The sequence below is a fragment of the Mugil cephalus genome, chromosome 21 (genome assembly GCF_022458985.1).
Source record: "Mugil cephalus isolate CIBA_MC_2020 chromosome 21, CIBA_Mcephalus_1.1, whole genome shotgun sequence".
NCBI lineage: Eukaryota > Metazoa > Chordata > Actinopteri > Mugiliformes > Mugilidae > Mugil > Mugil cephalus.
In genome coordinates, this window is record NC_061790.1 from 16,107,023 (window position 1) to 16,122,468 (window position 15,446).

At 45.5% G+C, this 15,446-nt stretch overlaps 1 protein-coding gene across 1 annotated transcript; it reads left to right on the forward strand.

Annotated features, from left to right (window-relative positions):
- The first annotated feature begins 2,939 nt into the window (after nt 1-2,939).
- Nucleotides 2,940-14,455, forward strand: LOC124998844 (calmodulin-1). Its single transcript, XM_047573439.1, has 6 exons — nt 2,940-3,077; nt 7,901-7,931; nt 8,605-8,748; nt 12,081-12,187; nt 12,494-12,629; nt 13,377-14,455. Exons 1-6 carry the CDS (start codon nt 3,075-3,077, stop codon nt 13,403-13,405), a joined length of 450 nt encoding a protein of 149 aa, XP_047429395.1. The 5' UTR covers nt 2,940-3,074; the 3' UTR covers nt 13,406-14,455.
- Nucleotides 14,456-15,446: the final 991 nt, after the last annotated feature.

A 15,446-nucleotide genomic window follows, 5' to 3' on the forward strand; every position in this document is an offset into this window, starting at 1 on the left:
TACTGCAGCCCCCTCCGCGGAAACACTCTCGCCTTATTAAATCAGTCACGCATTTCAACTGCAGCTTGTACATCGCAGCACATTCAGCAAATGGAAGAAGAAGGGAGAGAGAGAGAAAAAAAAAACATTTAAATCAAGCATGGCGTGCTGGGCCAGAGAGGCCGGGAGGGTTACGAGGAGAGGGTGGGGGTTGGGGTGCGTTCTAATGAGGCTTTTGCCCTGTCAGCTCAAGACAAACTCCGGGTCGGGTGTTTCCAAACTGCCCTCACGAGTCCACAGATACTGTACTGATGCGGCAGATGCGCGCAGGCCGCACCGCATTTAATCCTGCTCAAATAACAACCTTGTTTTATGAGATTAAAGGGATGAGGGAAAAGGTAACCTAATATTGAACGACATCAGTTTTATTTGCGTTGGCTGGACTGTCTGCCCACAGCAAAGCAATTTGTGCACTTCTTTCTGGGATAGGATCAAAGTGCTCGCCGATGGTCTTTCCATTCAGCTTTCTGAAGGAAGCGAGAGGTTTCAGGGGGAGTGATAGCGGGGCTGTGACTCCGCGCGCAGGGGAGTACAGAAAATAATCCTCTCACCTCAGCGTTGCCTGCGAAGATGTATTAAAAAAGATGAACGCGTGAGAGGAAAGTGGGGGGAGAATCAAAGCGGCAAGCATAGGGGGAAAAATATGTGCATCCGCTTATGTAACGGCTATTTCTCCGGTTTACCGGGGCAAACACAAACTGAACAAATTCAGTAAGAAGTGCCGATTAGTTCCAGTAGATTAGCACATGAAGCAGCTCGACTTGAGTTAGAGTTACTTGACCTGACGAGAGGACCACAACCGGCCCAGACTCTGGCAGACAGAGATCTGCTGTGAGGATGTTTTCCTTTTTTATTTTTTTTCAGTGTTAATGTAAATCCAAGTTGGTACAACTATCCACCCTGTTGTGTTAAATCAGATTAAAACCTATGTTTATATTACAAACACAGTTAATTAATAAACAGTACACTCGCTTTAAATAGGTAAGTGAGTAAAATGAAGCAAAGACCTGAACTCTGACTGGCCTCAAATGTCTCCATGTGTAGAAATATCTTCTGGTGCTTTAAAACTAAATAATCTTGAATGTAAAGCTAGGCTCTCGTGTGAGTTCAGTTTGAGGATTAGAAAGCGAAGCTTCACCAAAAACCCATTGACAGTGGCTATATGTAGCATGTACACCCTTCATACCAGGTGCTTTTCTGTGTTCTGCCTCTTTCCTGCTGGCTGCTGTAAACACGGCATTTCCCCGCTCTGTCCGCTGGGTGGCACTGTAGTCGGGCGCACTCTTAAAGCGAGCTGGGGGACTCGGTGTGTGGGGACTGTTGTGACAACACTGCGATACTGCCTGCTCTGCCATTTCTGCACCGTCATTCTACCTGAATGATGCTGAGTGTTTTACTCGCAGCGTTTCTTGGGCGAGAGCAAGAAAAAAATTACGTTTTTTTATTTGTTTTTTTTTAGTACAGCGTACCCATGCTGTGTATCGACGACATAAGAAGACAGCAACTCCTCTGGGCTCCTCCGTTAATTCCACATAGCAGCCTTCGTAGCAGCCAATAGTAAATGTGCGCACTTCCCATATCGAGCCTATCAAACAATTGCCCCGCGCCAATGAAAACCTGTCGCATTTCCGCCAAATAAATAATAATAAACTGCAAATACCCGTGCACGTTAATAAATCGGCTGACGAAATAAACGCCGCACCGAAAAGACACGTCGCTTTTTTAAGTTTTATGTATTTATATTTATTACGTTTCCATCAAGTGCCACTGCCTGGTGCAATGCAGGTCCCGTGTAGCCAATCAACGCGGTCGACACATGCAGTATAATATTGCAGGTCTCCAGCGACCAATCAGAAACGCCGGCACACACCGGCAAAGCAAATTCTCCAGTGTCAACCGGCCTCCGTACACTCGAGGTATTCCTCCGCAGGCAGCAAAATAGTACCTCTTTTTAAGGAGAGAGAGCGCCTCTTATGGAATAATGGTTAAAAAGACATGCTATAGATTGTATGGCCTTATGATTTATAATAGCTTAATATTTAATTTAAAGCTCATTCAGAGAAACTGAATGTTTTGACAAGTATCTATTTAAATTTAAAGGCACAGTCCACCTTTTTTTGTCAAGCTCTTAAATGTGATTATAGAAATCAATAAAATTACAAAAACATTGATGAATAAGAGACTTAAGGACTTCCTTGACTTTACCTTTAACATAAGTTGTTTCCCTCCCTGTAAACTTAATTATTAATTATTAAAACTTTTCCTTTTCACACTAAAAGCAATACAAAAAACATACAAACAAGTTATCTTCCTCCTGATGAGAAGGATAATAGTAGCTTAGCCAGCTTGTGCCCACTCAAAGTTTATTACGCTTTTAGAATAACCCGATAAGTACTTAACTTTAATTTTATTCTTACTCAGTTTAACTACCTTAAAGCTCAGCCAAACTCCATATACACTGCCTTTAGTAAATGCCATAAAGTACACAAATACAAAATATATCTCACCTCCAGTGAGTGGTTAAATAGGGCAAACATTCATGTGAATAAAAGTTATACGTAGAAACTGTAAACAGGATTTTATTGGGAATTTATCTTTAAAATTAGATTGTTTCATGTAATGTTGGCCTCTGGTTTGACATGCAAAGAACGCCAACCACATGCTGAGAATTAGAAGCAATTTTTTTTTATGCATCCACTGATATACATAGTCAGCTTCCTGCAAAACGATCAGATTAGCAGCAATTAACAGTAGTTTAGTTTAGCGTGAGTGTAACGATGCTCTGTGTGCACTGCAGGCGTTTCAGCCCCTGTGACTGGCGTGTGCGCTGTCACAGGCCTGCGATGCTGCAACAGCCCTGAACAGAAATAAGGAAGTGAGTGATCTGTGCTAGTGTGGCGGAGGGATACACAGGCAATCCCCATTCTGGCCACGGCCAATATACACACTCCTAACCCGCCAGTGGAACTCCATCTAAGGAACGACCACACTCCTAGTCTGCCTCCACAGACCGACAAGCACACAACCCAACCGACATGGTATGTATTGTCATTCATTCTGTCTAATAGGGGAAACTGAAGGGATTTCTGACTATTTCCAGTGTAACCTGCTCCAGCTTCACGCTTTATGTCTTTGCTGTCCAGTCATTGATTCCTCTCACGAGCTCTTCACACGCGGCGGAGACGGAAAACGCCCGCAAAGGCGCGTTTTATTTGCTCCGGCTAACCAGCGCATGGGACGAGAAGAAGCCTCGTCGAGGAGCGTGTGTGTGTCGCTCGTCTAAGCGGCTTTATGTGTGAAATCATTGCTCTCCTTCAAACCGGGGAGTCTATGTGGCTCAGAACTGCGCAATTCATACGGCGTTATTTTGCCGTTCGGCTATATCGGGTCAGGCGGCTGGTCCACGGCTGCGCGGTGCAGATCGAATTAATTCTTGGACTAGATTTAGTAGTATCGGGATAACGAGCGGGCTATTCTGGGTAATTACAGTACAATAATTCTGAAGCCATAAGTGCATTAGGATACATTTTACAATCCGCCTCGGGAGCGCAGGCGTGTTGAGAGGCGTACCTAACTGTGCCAGAAACACGGCGGAACAGGTAGAAATGATATATGTGTGTGTGTGTGTGTGTGTGTGTGCGTGTGTACATACATATATATGCGTGTGTGTGTGTGTGCACACACATTTGTTTTCGCCAAAATGTTTCAACAAACGTTTTAATTCTCTCTCAACACACAAGTGGCGCATATCTTCTCGTTAATTGTTACTATTTCTTTCTTTCTTTTTTTCTTCTTCTTTTTTTTTCTTTCTTTAAACGAGGCACGGTTTCCCGTTTTCTGGGTTGCACCATCTTGCTTCCTCGAGCCCGTGCCCTGGCAGGGAACGGCCCTTACTGTATCTCGTCTGTGTTCCGCAACGGAAGCGGACCATATTTTGTAATTACAAGGTTATGGCTGCATTGTATCTCCCGGCCTGCCAGGGCTACAGTAAGCCGTGTGAGGCGTATCAGTTCCGCCTTTGCCTCTGAAGGTTTATCGTGGACTGGGGGTTATCTATTTGTGTTATGTCGGCTGATTTGGTTGCCTCTTTGCAAATTGCCGATGTTACGCAAATGTGGCCATCGTGTGAGTTGTCCAAGAAGCGCTCTCTCTCTCTCTCTCTCTGTGGTCTGTCCCCATCAAACGTCAAACTGAAGTTTGCCTCAGACTGTGGAATGTGTGATGGTGTCATGCTGAACCACCACTTTCTGTATCTATGTCCTCTATTATTCTGCAGCAGCATTCACGGTAGGACTTGCAAAACACAGACCTTGCATTTGACCATAGAATAGCGAGCTATTGCACCAGATGTTGAAGCCACACACGCTGACGGAGTCTCTCCACAGGCTACGTCACCAAGTGCAAATGATCCGGATATGGAAAAGAGGGCCTTCGAGCTAACTCGTCGATTATCGGGCTTGATAGATCATTAATAGCCAGAAGAGGTCAAGAAGCTGTAGACCCCCCCCTCCCAAACTCTACTCTGATCAAATATCCCATATAGGGTAACAAGCTGCGATGCAGTTTCATGTTGCAACATGGTAATTGGAGTGTAACGTGGAATTGTTGTGGAGTTAACTTATCTGCGTCTCTACAAAGTGTATATCTGCCGGCATGAGCCCCGTGTCTGCATCAGTACGCCCACTGAAGTGGAAACAGGCTCCCCCATTGAGGTGGAAGTATCGAATAAGTAGTCGGACCACGCTAAGGCCCTATCCTGTTCCTGTTACACTCTTGTTTGCCGATGCATGTTTAGCAACTCAATGGACACCTGATCCGCTGCAATTAATAATTTATTAGCTCGGCGGCAACACCTAGCCACGTCGGTGTGTTGCCATTGTCTAGGAGGGGTAAAGTCCTGCCTGTGGTGCAGAGGAGTGCCCAGCCACCTACCGCCGCCAGCCATATGGTGAAAGGGCCCCTGTCACAGGGTGTTTGGGAGCCCGGCGTTGTTTACACCATCTCTTCTGCGTTCCCTCCCTCCCCCCAGACATTACCCGGCCCTGAGGCCTCACTGTCTTTTGTCCCAGCCTGTAAGAGAAGAGGCTCCAACACTCTGTGGAGCTCAGCGCTTCCATAGAAAGAGAGTGTGTCACATTGTCTCTTGTGTTGGGATGGATGAAAGTGTGTATGTGAGCGGGGGTGTCACGCCCATCTGTCGGGGTGACAGCTGGTTCAGCACCATTTACTCGGTGAGGGTGGAGATGCCGCTTCAAGAAAGGTTTGGGCCCTTCGCAGTGACAGATCGACGTCACATTAAATATTGATAAGGGGTTGTTAGAGGAGAAGATAATACCTGGCGTTCCCTTACACCATTTTGCATCCCCTATCTAATTAAACCTGGTGTGAAAAGAGAAGGATGCACAATGTTTGTACAAGGTGATATGGCACCAAGTGAAAGCGAACAATATTCACCGCCGGCCCAGCGAAATGCCCTCTGCCTCCCACGGTCCTGTTTGGAGTGCATTGCTAGGGCCGGCTGCTTGGGCAACAGTGGGAGTGGTTGACCCACTCATGCCAGTGGACCACTGCCAGCAGAGCAACCCCACCCCACCCCACACACACACGCCCTTTCTTTCACACACACACACACACTCTCCTGTTCCCCCACAAGCTGTTATTAAGACTGGAGGCCTGGCAGCAAACAGCCCCATCCATAAGACACTAGACATGGTGAATCACAGGGAGTTTCCTCTAAACAGTATGTCGCCTGCAGCGAGAGAGAAAAAGGGACACACAGGAGGGGATGGGTTCAGAGGAGGAGTCAGTGTGAGCGGAGGTGTGGGTGCCAGGGAAAAGAGAAGTAAGAGGGAGAAAAGGAAGTGATCTTCCAGTAATGGACCTGGTAGTGCTGCAGCACCATAAGGCCCCAACAGCTTGGGCCTAGGCCAGGAGAGGATCCATAGCACTGAGTCACCAAACTCCACACCCAGTCTGCTTATAGGAGACATCGGGGGACAGAGTGAGACAACGAATACAAAGTACAACTCCCGTAAGGGTGACTAATGGAAGACAGACAGCTAGACTCACCAACAGAGGAAGAGTGAGAAATGGTGGAATTGGTGCAGGGGAAAGAGGAGGACAGGTACCCAAAATGCCAAGATGAGACATATACATGGTCAAACTGAGTGGCACATCGGCATCAGCAAAGCTTTTGACATTTCCCATTCTCATAGATGGAAATGGAGACAGGAAGAGGGCACAGGGAGAGAGGAGAAAAGCGAGCGCTGTTCTGTACAGAGCAGGTTATTGAATCAGGTCAGCTAATCGTATGAGCGCTGCCGAGGTTCTCCATAAAGCCCTCGCTGACTGCATCGATCTGTCCTATGTCTGCTGCTACTAAAGCCATGATGAGAAGCCTTTTGTTTGTGAAAAGTTAAAGGTCAGCCCACAGCGTGTCATGTGGTGATCTGCTAAATCTCATCCAGTCTAAATGAATCCAGTCATTGCGCAACAAATTCAATTTTCTACCTTGATTTACAAAATAAGATACCTCACCTCCAAACTAGACCTGTGGAGACTCAACTCCTCCACAGCCGTTGTATTTGGTGGATGACTCTGTTACTGGATGTGTGCTTGTCTGTATCAAAAGAGAGATTACTTGTACAAACACATAAACACACTGATTGGCTTGAGGAATTCGCTTTGAGGCACAACTGGCTACTAATTTGCAGGAAGCATGGAGATGGAAAGTATTGGTGTTGAGGAAGAATGCTTTTAAGAGGCACTCTGTGTTTGTGTGTGTGCTAGATTACTCTCGCATGTACGCTTGTGTGAGCGTATGTGCACATCCATGATTGCTCATGTTCATCTGTGTGTGTTCCCACTTTACTGCCAAGCCCAATGATGTCAGGGTGGTCTGTTAACAATAATAACAATAATAATAATAAAAACCCAGTTTTATAAGGCAGGGATTGGAGTGTACTTGTGGTAGTTATTTGCACCAATGGCTCTGCAATCGCAGTTTACTGCTGGAGGTGTTTGTTTGAAATCAGTGGCTCTTTTTTTTTTTAACAAACAAACTTGTTCCGTCCATGTAAAAGGTCCGGCGGTGGATGCTCGCTTTAGAGCCATTTAAAGCATGTGTGAGTCACTGTAAGCCATTAGAGAGCCCGAGCTAGTACAGAGAACAAGCTGGGAGGGGAACCATACCGTGTCAACCCAGCGGGTAGTTTTTCCTGTTGGTACGACCACAGAAAACACACCGACATGTCCCGAAACAACCCCGCCTAAATGCTCACTTCTGGGCTGCAGACAGCACCTCATCCATTTTGTTACAGTATCTTGTTGCCTAGCAGACTCTCCCGAGAGTACTTCCATAGTGTGGGCTTCTTTTGCACATGGCAGAAGTCAGCCCGTGAATTTCTGTGTATTAGCTTTCTAGCAAACAAACAATACTCTACTGTTATTTCGATCCAAATCTGAGAACCGACTTTCAGTACCACTATCAATGTCATGGCACTTTATGGGACTTAAGACAAGATGGACTCTAACTGTGATCAAACTGTAACATGGACAAACTCAATTTAGCTTGGTTTAATTCTTCTAGGGGAAAAAAAACGTAAAGAAATTAACATTGAGTGTACATGGATCCATCTGGCAGTCCCAAGAGTAGATCCCTGCTGAGGCCTCTGATGATGACCCTGCACCGAGGCCAACATGCCCCTGAACACTGCAGCCAGTGTTGAGCTGTGTGGTGGTTTCTGGGCAAGGATGACGAGGAATGCAATGACGAACCAGTTTGGGATTTGGAATGCTGTGCTTGTTGAGTAACTTGTTTGTTGGTAATATTCTTTGCCCTTCTCTTCCCCCCCAACTACAGGCTGATCAACTAACAGAGGAGCAGATTGCAGGTAAAAACAGAGACATGTTTTTTTTAAACCTCTTCTCAAAACCTTTCTCTTTTGATTAATACTCATTAGCTGCTAGTGGAACAGTTCCACCCCGTGTTCAATGAAGGTCCATAGTTGTGTGCAGTAATGTTCCTCGGTAGCCATTTTGGCCCTCCCTTGGCAGATCGTTATCTTTTTAAAACGGGGCATAAAGGGAAGAAGTGCTTAACAGCAATCATCAGTTAAGAAACCTACAAAGCCACAATGAACAGACAGTTTTCAAGCTTATGAGTCATCGAAAAACCTTGATATTGAAGTACATGATGCCTGCTTTGTACTAAAACTGGAAACTGTACAGTTCGTTTTCAGTCAAACCCCCACTGTGGCTAATTAGCTTGTGCTAAGGCCCCAAGGCTGATAGTCACTAGTGCCTATGTTCACTTCCCTGGATGTGTTTTTATGTCCTGTAGTTAAGAAGCCTGCTCACACAAACGAGAACATTTTGGTTTCGTTCACGCTCGTGTAGGCTGATTTACAGACATGCCCAAACTTAGTTAACACAGCCCCTGTAGCCACGGTGCTAACAAGACTCAGTTAACCTTCTAGACATGACTGCAGCATCCTGACATAACCCATCTCTGTCACTGCATAGCAACAGTAATCTAACTTTGCACTCTTGCCTCCACCCCCGCAGAGTTCAAGGAGGCTTTCTCCTTATTCGACAAGGATGGCGACGGCACCATCACCACCAAAGAGCTTGGCACCGTCATGAGGTCGCTGGGCCAGAACCCCACAGAGGCTGAACTGCAGGACATGATCAATGAGGTTGATGCTGACGGTCAGTATACTCATGCTCAATGTAACAATGTTGCAAGATACGTATTATGACTTATCAGACAGAACGATAATAAAGAAATTAAGCTAGGATTTTTCTCTTGACTGGGCTGAAATTTCAAAAGCAGCAGGAGTTTGGGTGCATTTTGTAGATTATATTGTGTTCAGGGAACCAGAATATGTCAGTGAACACAATGAGAGCCCAACTCTGGCTGAAAATCATTAAATTTACTCAAATTTGACAGTGTGTTGTAAGCGACGGGGAAGGGTTTTATTATTTAGGTTAATACGATCTCTTTCTGAAACGCCCACATTTTTAATCAACAAAATGACCGGCAACTATCACGCCTTAGTGAGAACAGTTAAAAAATGACACAACCACTACCTTTAGGCAGCTTACTGGTATTAAGATGCTACAGTGTGTTTGGGGATGAATCTGTTGATTTGAGCCACTGTCGGGGGATATGACAATATATTCTAGTACAGTATACATTTCAATGCATGACCTGAGTGATAAAAGCCCAGCTACAAATGGATAAGAGATTAGAGTGTCCATTACCACCCCATCTCCAAACACATCAGTGGCGCTGTTGGCCACCTCCCTCCCTTTTCTGCCAACTGTCAACCAACTGTCCAAGCCAACTGTCCGGCCAGCTTTATTTTCAGATGACGTATCCCTCTGTGTCAGCAGTTTAGTCACTGCATGTTCAGTTCCATCATAGTTGACAATGACAGGGATATGAATGTGCGGGAGGCATTTTCAGTGCTGGGGTGTAAAACAGGTGTCAAAGACTCCGAATGGCGACGCCCCAGGCTGAACAACTATCAATTGCAGTCTGAGTATATGCTGCAGTGTCTCCCGTACTCAATGTGATTGAAAGAGAACGATAGACTCAAAGTGAGACAGAAAAAGGGGTAAAGAAGTGATCTTAGAACTTGGCCAGTAGCTCACGAGCTGGCCGTCCTTGGGCAGCAGAGGATGTTAGCTGTCAGCACGGCCTTTGCACCAGTGATGCTCTGTCAGCTTATAGGATTTCGTAAATGGGACCACATTGATCAGGAGAAATCAATTGCACCGCAGCTTGGCTGCCCCTTTATTGAAACGTCCTCCCACCATCCCCAACGCCCTCCCCCTCAGTTACACCCAAGAGCAAGCGCACACCATCACACCATCACTAACATCCCCTTGTCCTGCCTCTGCCTCCCTTGGCTGATGCAATCTAGGTCAGACAGCAATGAAGCTAGTAATGGAAAATAAAAGTGGTTACATAAGGCCTCTCTGTGCTTTGCACATCCAGTACCCACATCAGTCGCTATGGGTTGTCAGCTGGCCCATTGAAAATCAGCTTTATTTACCAAACAAGGAGGCAGTAACAAAGATGTACAATGAATAGAAGAAAGGATGAAAGTCTTAAGCTAGCTAGAGATGTTCGGGAGGAATAGCCTCTTCGCTAATTGACTGTAAAGCCAAGCCGCACAATTTTGTGATTACAATATCAGATAGCATCACACCTCATACTCTTGTGTTTGTGTTATTAAATACCCTCCTAAAGTGTTTATTGAAGGAAATCATACCAGGCCTAAAACTATGTCATTAAGGATTCAATAATGGTGTTATAAAATACTAGCTCCATTACATCACTTACTGTCATTGCACAATCCTACCCCTCTTTCTCAAGTTGGGGATGGGAGTTGGCTTTATGACGCAGAATAAAAAATTACCAAACAATGACCACACACACACCAAGCGCACTGAGATCCCTCAGCCTTCTATAGTTTGCGTCAGCACCTCTTATGTGTAATCGCAGCATCTCCCACTCGATTCACTCCTTAGATTCTCTTCACATCTCCCTCATCTCCATCTTCATCTCCGTCGCCCACTCACTCCCTCCCTCTCTTTTTTCGCTCTCTCTCTTTCCCTCCTACCATTTTCTCTTCCTCTTTCCATCTGCCCTCCTCCCTATCTTCACCCCTCCTTGCTTCCACCCCTCCTCCACCACCACTGCAGCTGGCTGGAGGATATGACTCGAGGGACACTTGCTTCTCTTGTCATTGTCCTTCTCAGTTTGTGGTTTTCCAGTCTCAGCTCTGCTACACTCCAAGGCTGGGACCCCCCTCCCCCCGTGGCAGCATGTGTTCCCTCTGTGCTGCTGGCTGTCTCTGTTTGTTAGATAACAGGTCCTTAGATTGTTACCCCAGGCCTTGAGATCACCATCTGCCCCATCACATTACTACATCCCATTCTGTTCCATACACACATGCATGCATCTCCTCTTCGCTCTATCTCTCCCCCTCTACGAGGCGTGCCCTGTCATTGGTTAATCTGCCCACATTCCCCCCGCCCATCCGTCGCACCACAGAGCTAATCCTCATGGGTACTTTGCCCTTGTCGTCCCTGACCTTTACTTCAATCCCTTTGTAAGAGAGTATGTATTTTTTGTTGGTTGTTGACGAAAATACACTTCCAGATGTTCTTGCAACATCCCCAGATATACATGAAGGAAACCTGCCCATTATATTCACCACCAACGCTCCCATCCTCCCTCCTGCGATGCGGTTGGCAAGCTGCTGAGCTCCTCATAGATCCTTCCCCTGTCTAGAGGGTCTGATCCCCTGGTAATCCCGTCTTGACAACAGATACATGGATATTGACCCTGCTGCATGCATACATGCACCATCAGCACAGCAGCTGCTATAAGCGCCTCCCAAAACACCACCGCCGATTCATGCAGCCATGTTCCTGCACTGCTGAATGACCCAGGGAAACAAGAAATCAGGACAAAAACAGGCTTTTGGACGGATAAACGTGGAGACCAGGAGAGATGAGGCTTTGATTCATGCAGGCTCCTGGAAGGCCAAGCTGCACAGTATACTGAATGTTTACATAATGGATGACTGGCCACGGGTTCCCCCCTGCAATCCTGCAGCGTTGCGTATAACACAATGCAACATTTTCCCAGGGCTTCCCTCAGGAAGAAGAGGAGACACACACACACACATCCCTCTTCCTGTCAGCCTGCAGTAGCTTTGTTTATCATAGGAAGGAATGTGTATACTAAAATGATTTGAGGGCTGCTCCCCTTTCTGCGATTACTCATCCCTCAAGTTGCACTGCCACTGTCAGGAACATCTGTCAGGAGACGTTATGGCCCATACGATATCATAAACGCAACTGTCACAGGGGGATAAAGAGGACTGAAGCACTAAATGAATGTTTGCAGTTGGGTGGTTTTCATCAGTTTAATGCTGGGTTATATTATCTACTTATCAGAGTTTGCTTTTAAGTAATTGCAATTTCCGCTGATTAAATGCGCCTCATTGATCACCCCATTCCAGGTAATGGAACCATTGACTTCCCGGAGTTCTTGACCATGATGGCCAGAAAAATGAAGGACACAGACAGTGAGGAGGAGATCCGCGAGGCTTTCAGGGTATTTGACAAGGTAAATAAGGTGGAAATGATGGGACATTTTCCATGCTTCAGGAGCTAAAGTTTTAGTTTTATTGAATGTGGAGTCATTTGAGGATCTTTGAAATAAGCCCCATGACTCAGAGGTGAGAACTCAAATTAAAGTCACAGTGGTAAATTAAGTTTAACTGGATGGAAAGAAAAAACCATCAGTCTTCAACTTCCTACTCTCTTAACACCTTCCGCCACGTCTGCTCATTAATCGAGCTGCTAGGAAGTTATTGGTTGTCAGCCTGCAGGGATTTGTTCACACATCTGATCCCATGCCACGTGTTTCCAGGACGGAAACGGCTACATCAGTGCTGCAGAGCTCCGTCACGTCATGACGAACCTGGGAGAGAAGCTAACGGACGAGGAGGTGGACGAGATGATCAGAGAAGCAGACATCGACGGAGACGGACAGGTCAACTACGAAGGTAAAATAAATACGATGGTTGTAAATGAAGCACAGCGCACAAATAGCTCTTGTTTCTAGGCCACAGTGTGAGCTTCGATTAAATGGAGAACAGAGCGCTTCATTTTCCAAGCTGTGTATTTCTCTGAGGGCGACCACAAGCCACACATTACTTCAGTTATTAGATAGGGGCGATACATGGAGCCCTCTAGAACAGAGATGGGAGAAAGCTATGCCTCTGAATTATCGTCAGTGTGCTAGGATCCTTTTCACTGCCTTCCTCCTACTGTCAGTCCCTTGGCACATTACACGAGAGACTGCGCTCATTTTCTAGAAGGCTGTTGATATATAATGAACAGTCCATAAGTCTTGGCTGATAAGTGCCCTACTTCTATGCTCTCATTGTACCACATACTCTACGGGATGATGAAAGCTTCCTTTTATTTACTTTTTTTTTTTAGTGTGTGTGTGTGTGCGCACGCATATCGCCATCACGTTGCTCCATAACTGTAAGCACAATGCAAGAGCTTTTTAATCAAATGGGTTTAATGAGATGAACATGGAAGCTGTTTGGAAAGGGGACACTAATTAGGATGTGTGTTCTGAACCTGCTCAAGTTGATTAAAAAATTAATAAAGCATTTAACAATTTAGCAGGTGACTGCTCTCACTGGCAACCGGCTGTGCCAAAGCCTTAAACCCCGTGTCCTTATTGTCTTTTGTCCTCTCTCTCTCTCTTGCTCTCTCTCTCTCTCGCTTTCTCTCTGCAGAGTTTGTACAGATGATGACTGCGAAGTGAAGCTTGCCCGCCCCATCCTGTCCCCTCTTAGAAGAAACAAAAAAGAAAAAAAAAATCAAAATGTTTTACTTACCTCTTGGAAAAAATGTTCATTTATTCATACTGTTTCTGTATAGAAAATAATTGAATGTTGAAATAAAATATCCTTCTGTCCACACAGGAAAAATATAAAAATATACAAAAAATATCTGCATGAAAATGATGGTTAGTGATCCTGTCCCCTCCCCCCGGAGATCAGTTTAGCATCAGTACTTAACAAGTAAAAATAATAACAACAAACCCTGTAATTACAGCCTTCAGACTAAAGCAAAAGCATCTGGCGAACTCCTTCCAGTTCCATTTGCTAGTGGTAAATGTCTGGACTGGCCATCTCTTCTTTCTCTCTCCGTTTTCTGTTCTTCATGCATGCAGCTTGAGACCGGAGCACTAACCCCCCCATGCCCCCCCATCCCTCCTCCGGGCTACCAGAGCGTGCTGATTCCACTATAAGCTGTCCTCTTGTTGGTTTGGTACAGTTTTTTTGTATTTGGAGAGGAACCCAGTACTGTTAAGATGAGAGAATATACCAGGTTCTAATAAAGGCGTTAAAGTGGAATGGGACTTAATTGTATGCTAGATAAAAAGAGAAAAAAAACTATGTACAAAAATACATTTTCAAATGTTTGGCATGTTCTTTTGTTTTTGTTATGTTATTTGGATGGCCATCTTAGTAGTTGTGCGTCCTGCCCTTTTAAAGGAGGGGGGACTTAAAGAGTCTTACGGTGAGCTTTCTATTCTTTTCTTTAATTTTTTTTTCGCTGAGATGGAGTGTCTGTCCTCTTTTCTTGCAAGAGAGTATCACTGGCCTTCACTTTTCTTTTTCTTCTTCTGTTTCTCGACTCAGACAAGAGCATAGTGAGGGGTGTACTGTGTTCGCAGCACATGCTGTTTGGAGTGTCAGCACACCGAGTCTTCACAAATGCTCATCTGAGTTCAGTTTACATTCATTCCAAGTTGTACATGCTAGTCTTTATTTTTTTTTTTTTTTCAAATAAAAGACCATGAACTTTATCATGTCTTATGTCATTTTTCTTAATCCTGATTGTGAAAATGATCTATGAAGACGGCATAACAAGTCTGTATGTTGTTTACCGACTAGACAAATGTGTCAACAATAAATGATTCTAATCGTCCTCCTCTCCATGTGCCGTGTCTTTGGGTGATGTAGAGCGGTGTGTAATGCTGTGCTCCATTACATGGCGGCGAGCTTTGTGGAGAGAGCGAGCTGCTCGCAGGGGAGGGAGAGGCAGCGGAGTGTGTTTGCTCTCGCACTCAGCCATGGATATACATACACATCTATGACGCCTCTCTTCTCTCTGAAGACCTGGCCGGTTGCTAGGCAACAGGAACATGCTGTAAATGGGATGTTGGGGCTTATTGAAAAGGCAAGTGGGAGTTTGAATAAACCCTCCTGCTTCTGCCGATGACTCCATGTTGGCTTGTCCTAGTAAGGCAAACCAGGCCACAACACTTCTGCCGTGTACACTTCCAACAGCACACACGCACGCACACACAGAGCGCAGGACAGACAGGCAGCAAGGTCTCTGCCGTGCCTCCGGCAACATACTACCTAAATGTCTAAAAAGTCAAGCTGGAGTTAATTTTTGCCTATATTTGGACTGTAATTTGACCACGTATGGAACGGAGCAAAGACAGGCTGAGACAGCTCTCCACCCACCTCCACACAGAACACTAGGCCAGCACTTACCTCCAACATAACCCTATACATAGGCATTCTCACCCGTTTTCTGCTTCTCCTTTTTTCTTTTTTTTTAAGATAGGGTGGTGTTTGGCTTTCAAGGGAACAGCGGAACATTCTCAGCATTCCTCCTGCCCCCATTATCTCTGCAGATCTGTTTTAAATTATGTGGTATTTAGCTGTTGTGGCTCAAGCCATGCCCACCTTAATCAGATAAACAGGTTCAGCGAAGGAACGGGTGGGAAACGAGCAACAGGACGAGAAGCCCTGCCCAAGTGCTGCCAGTAACTGGCAAGCATGTGC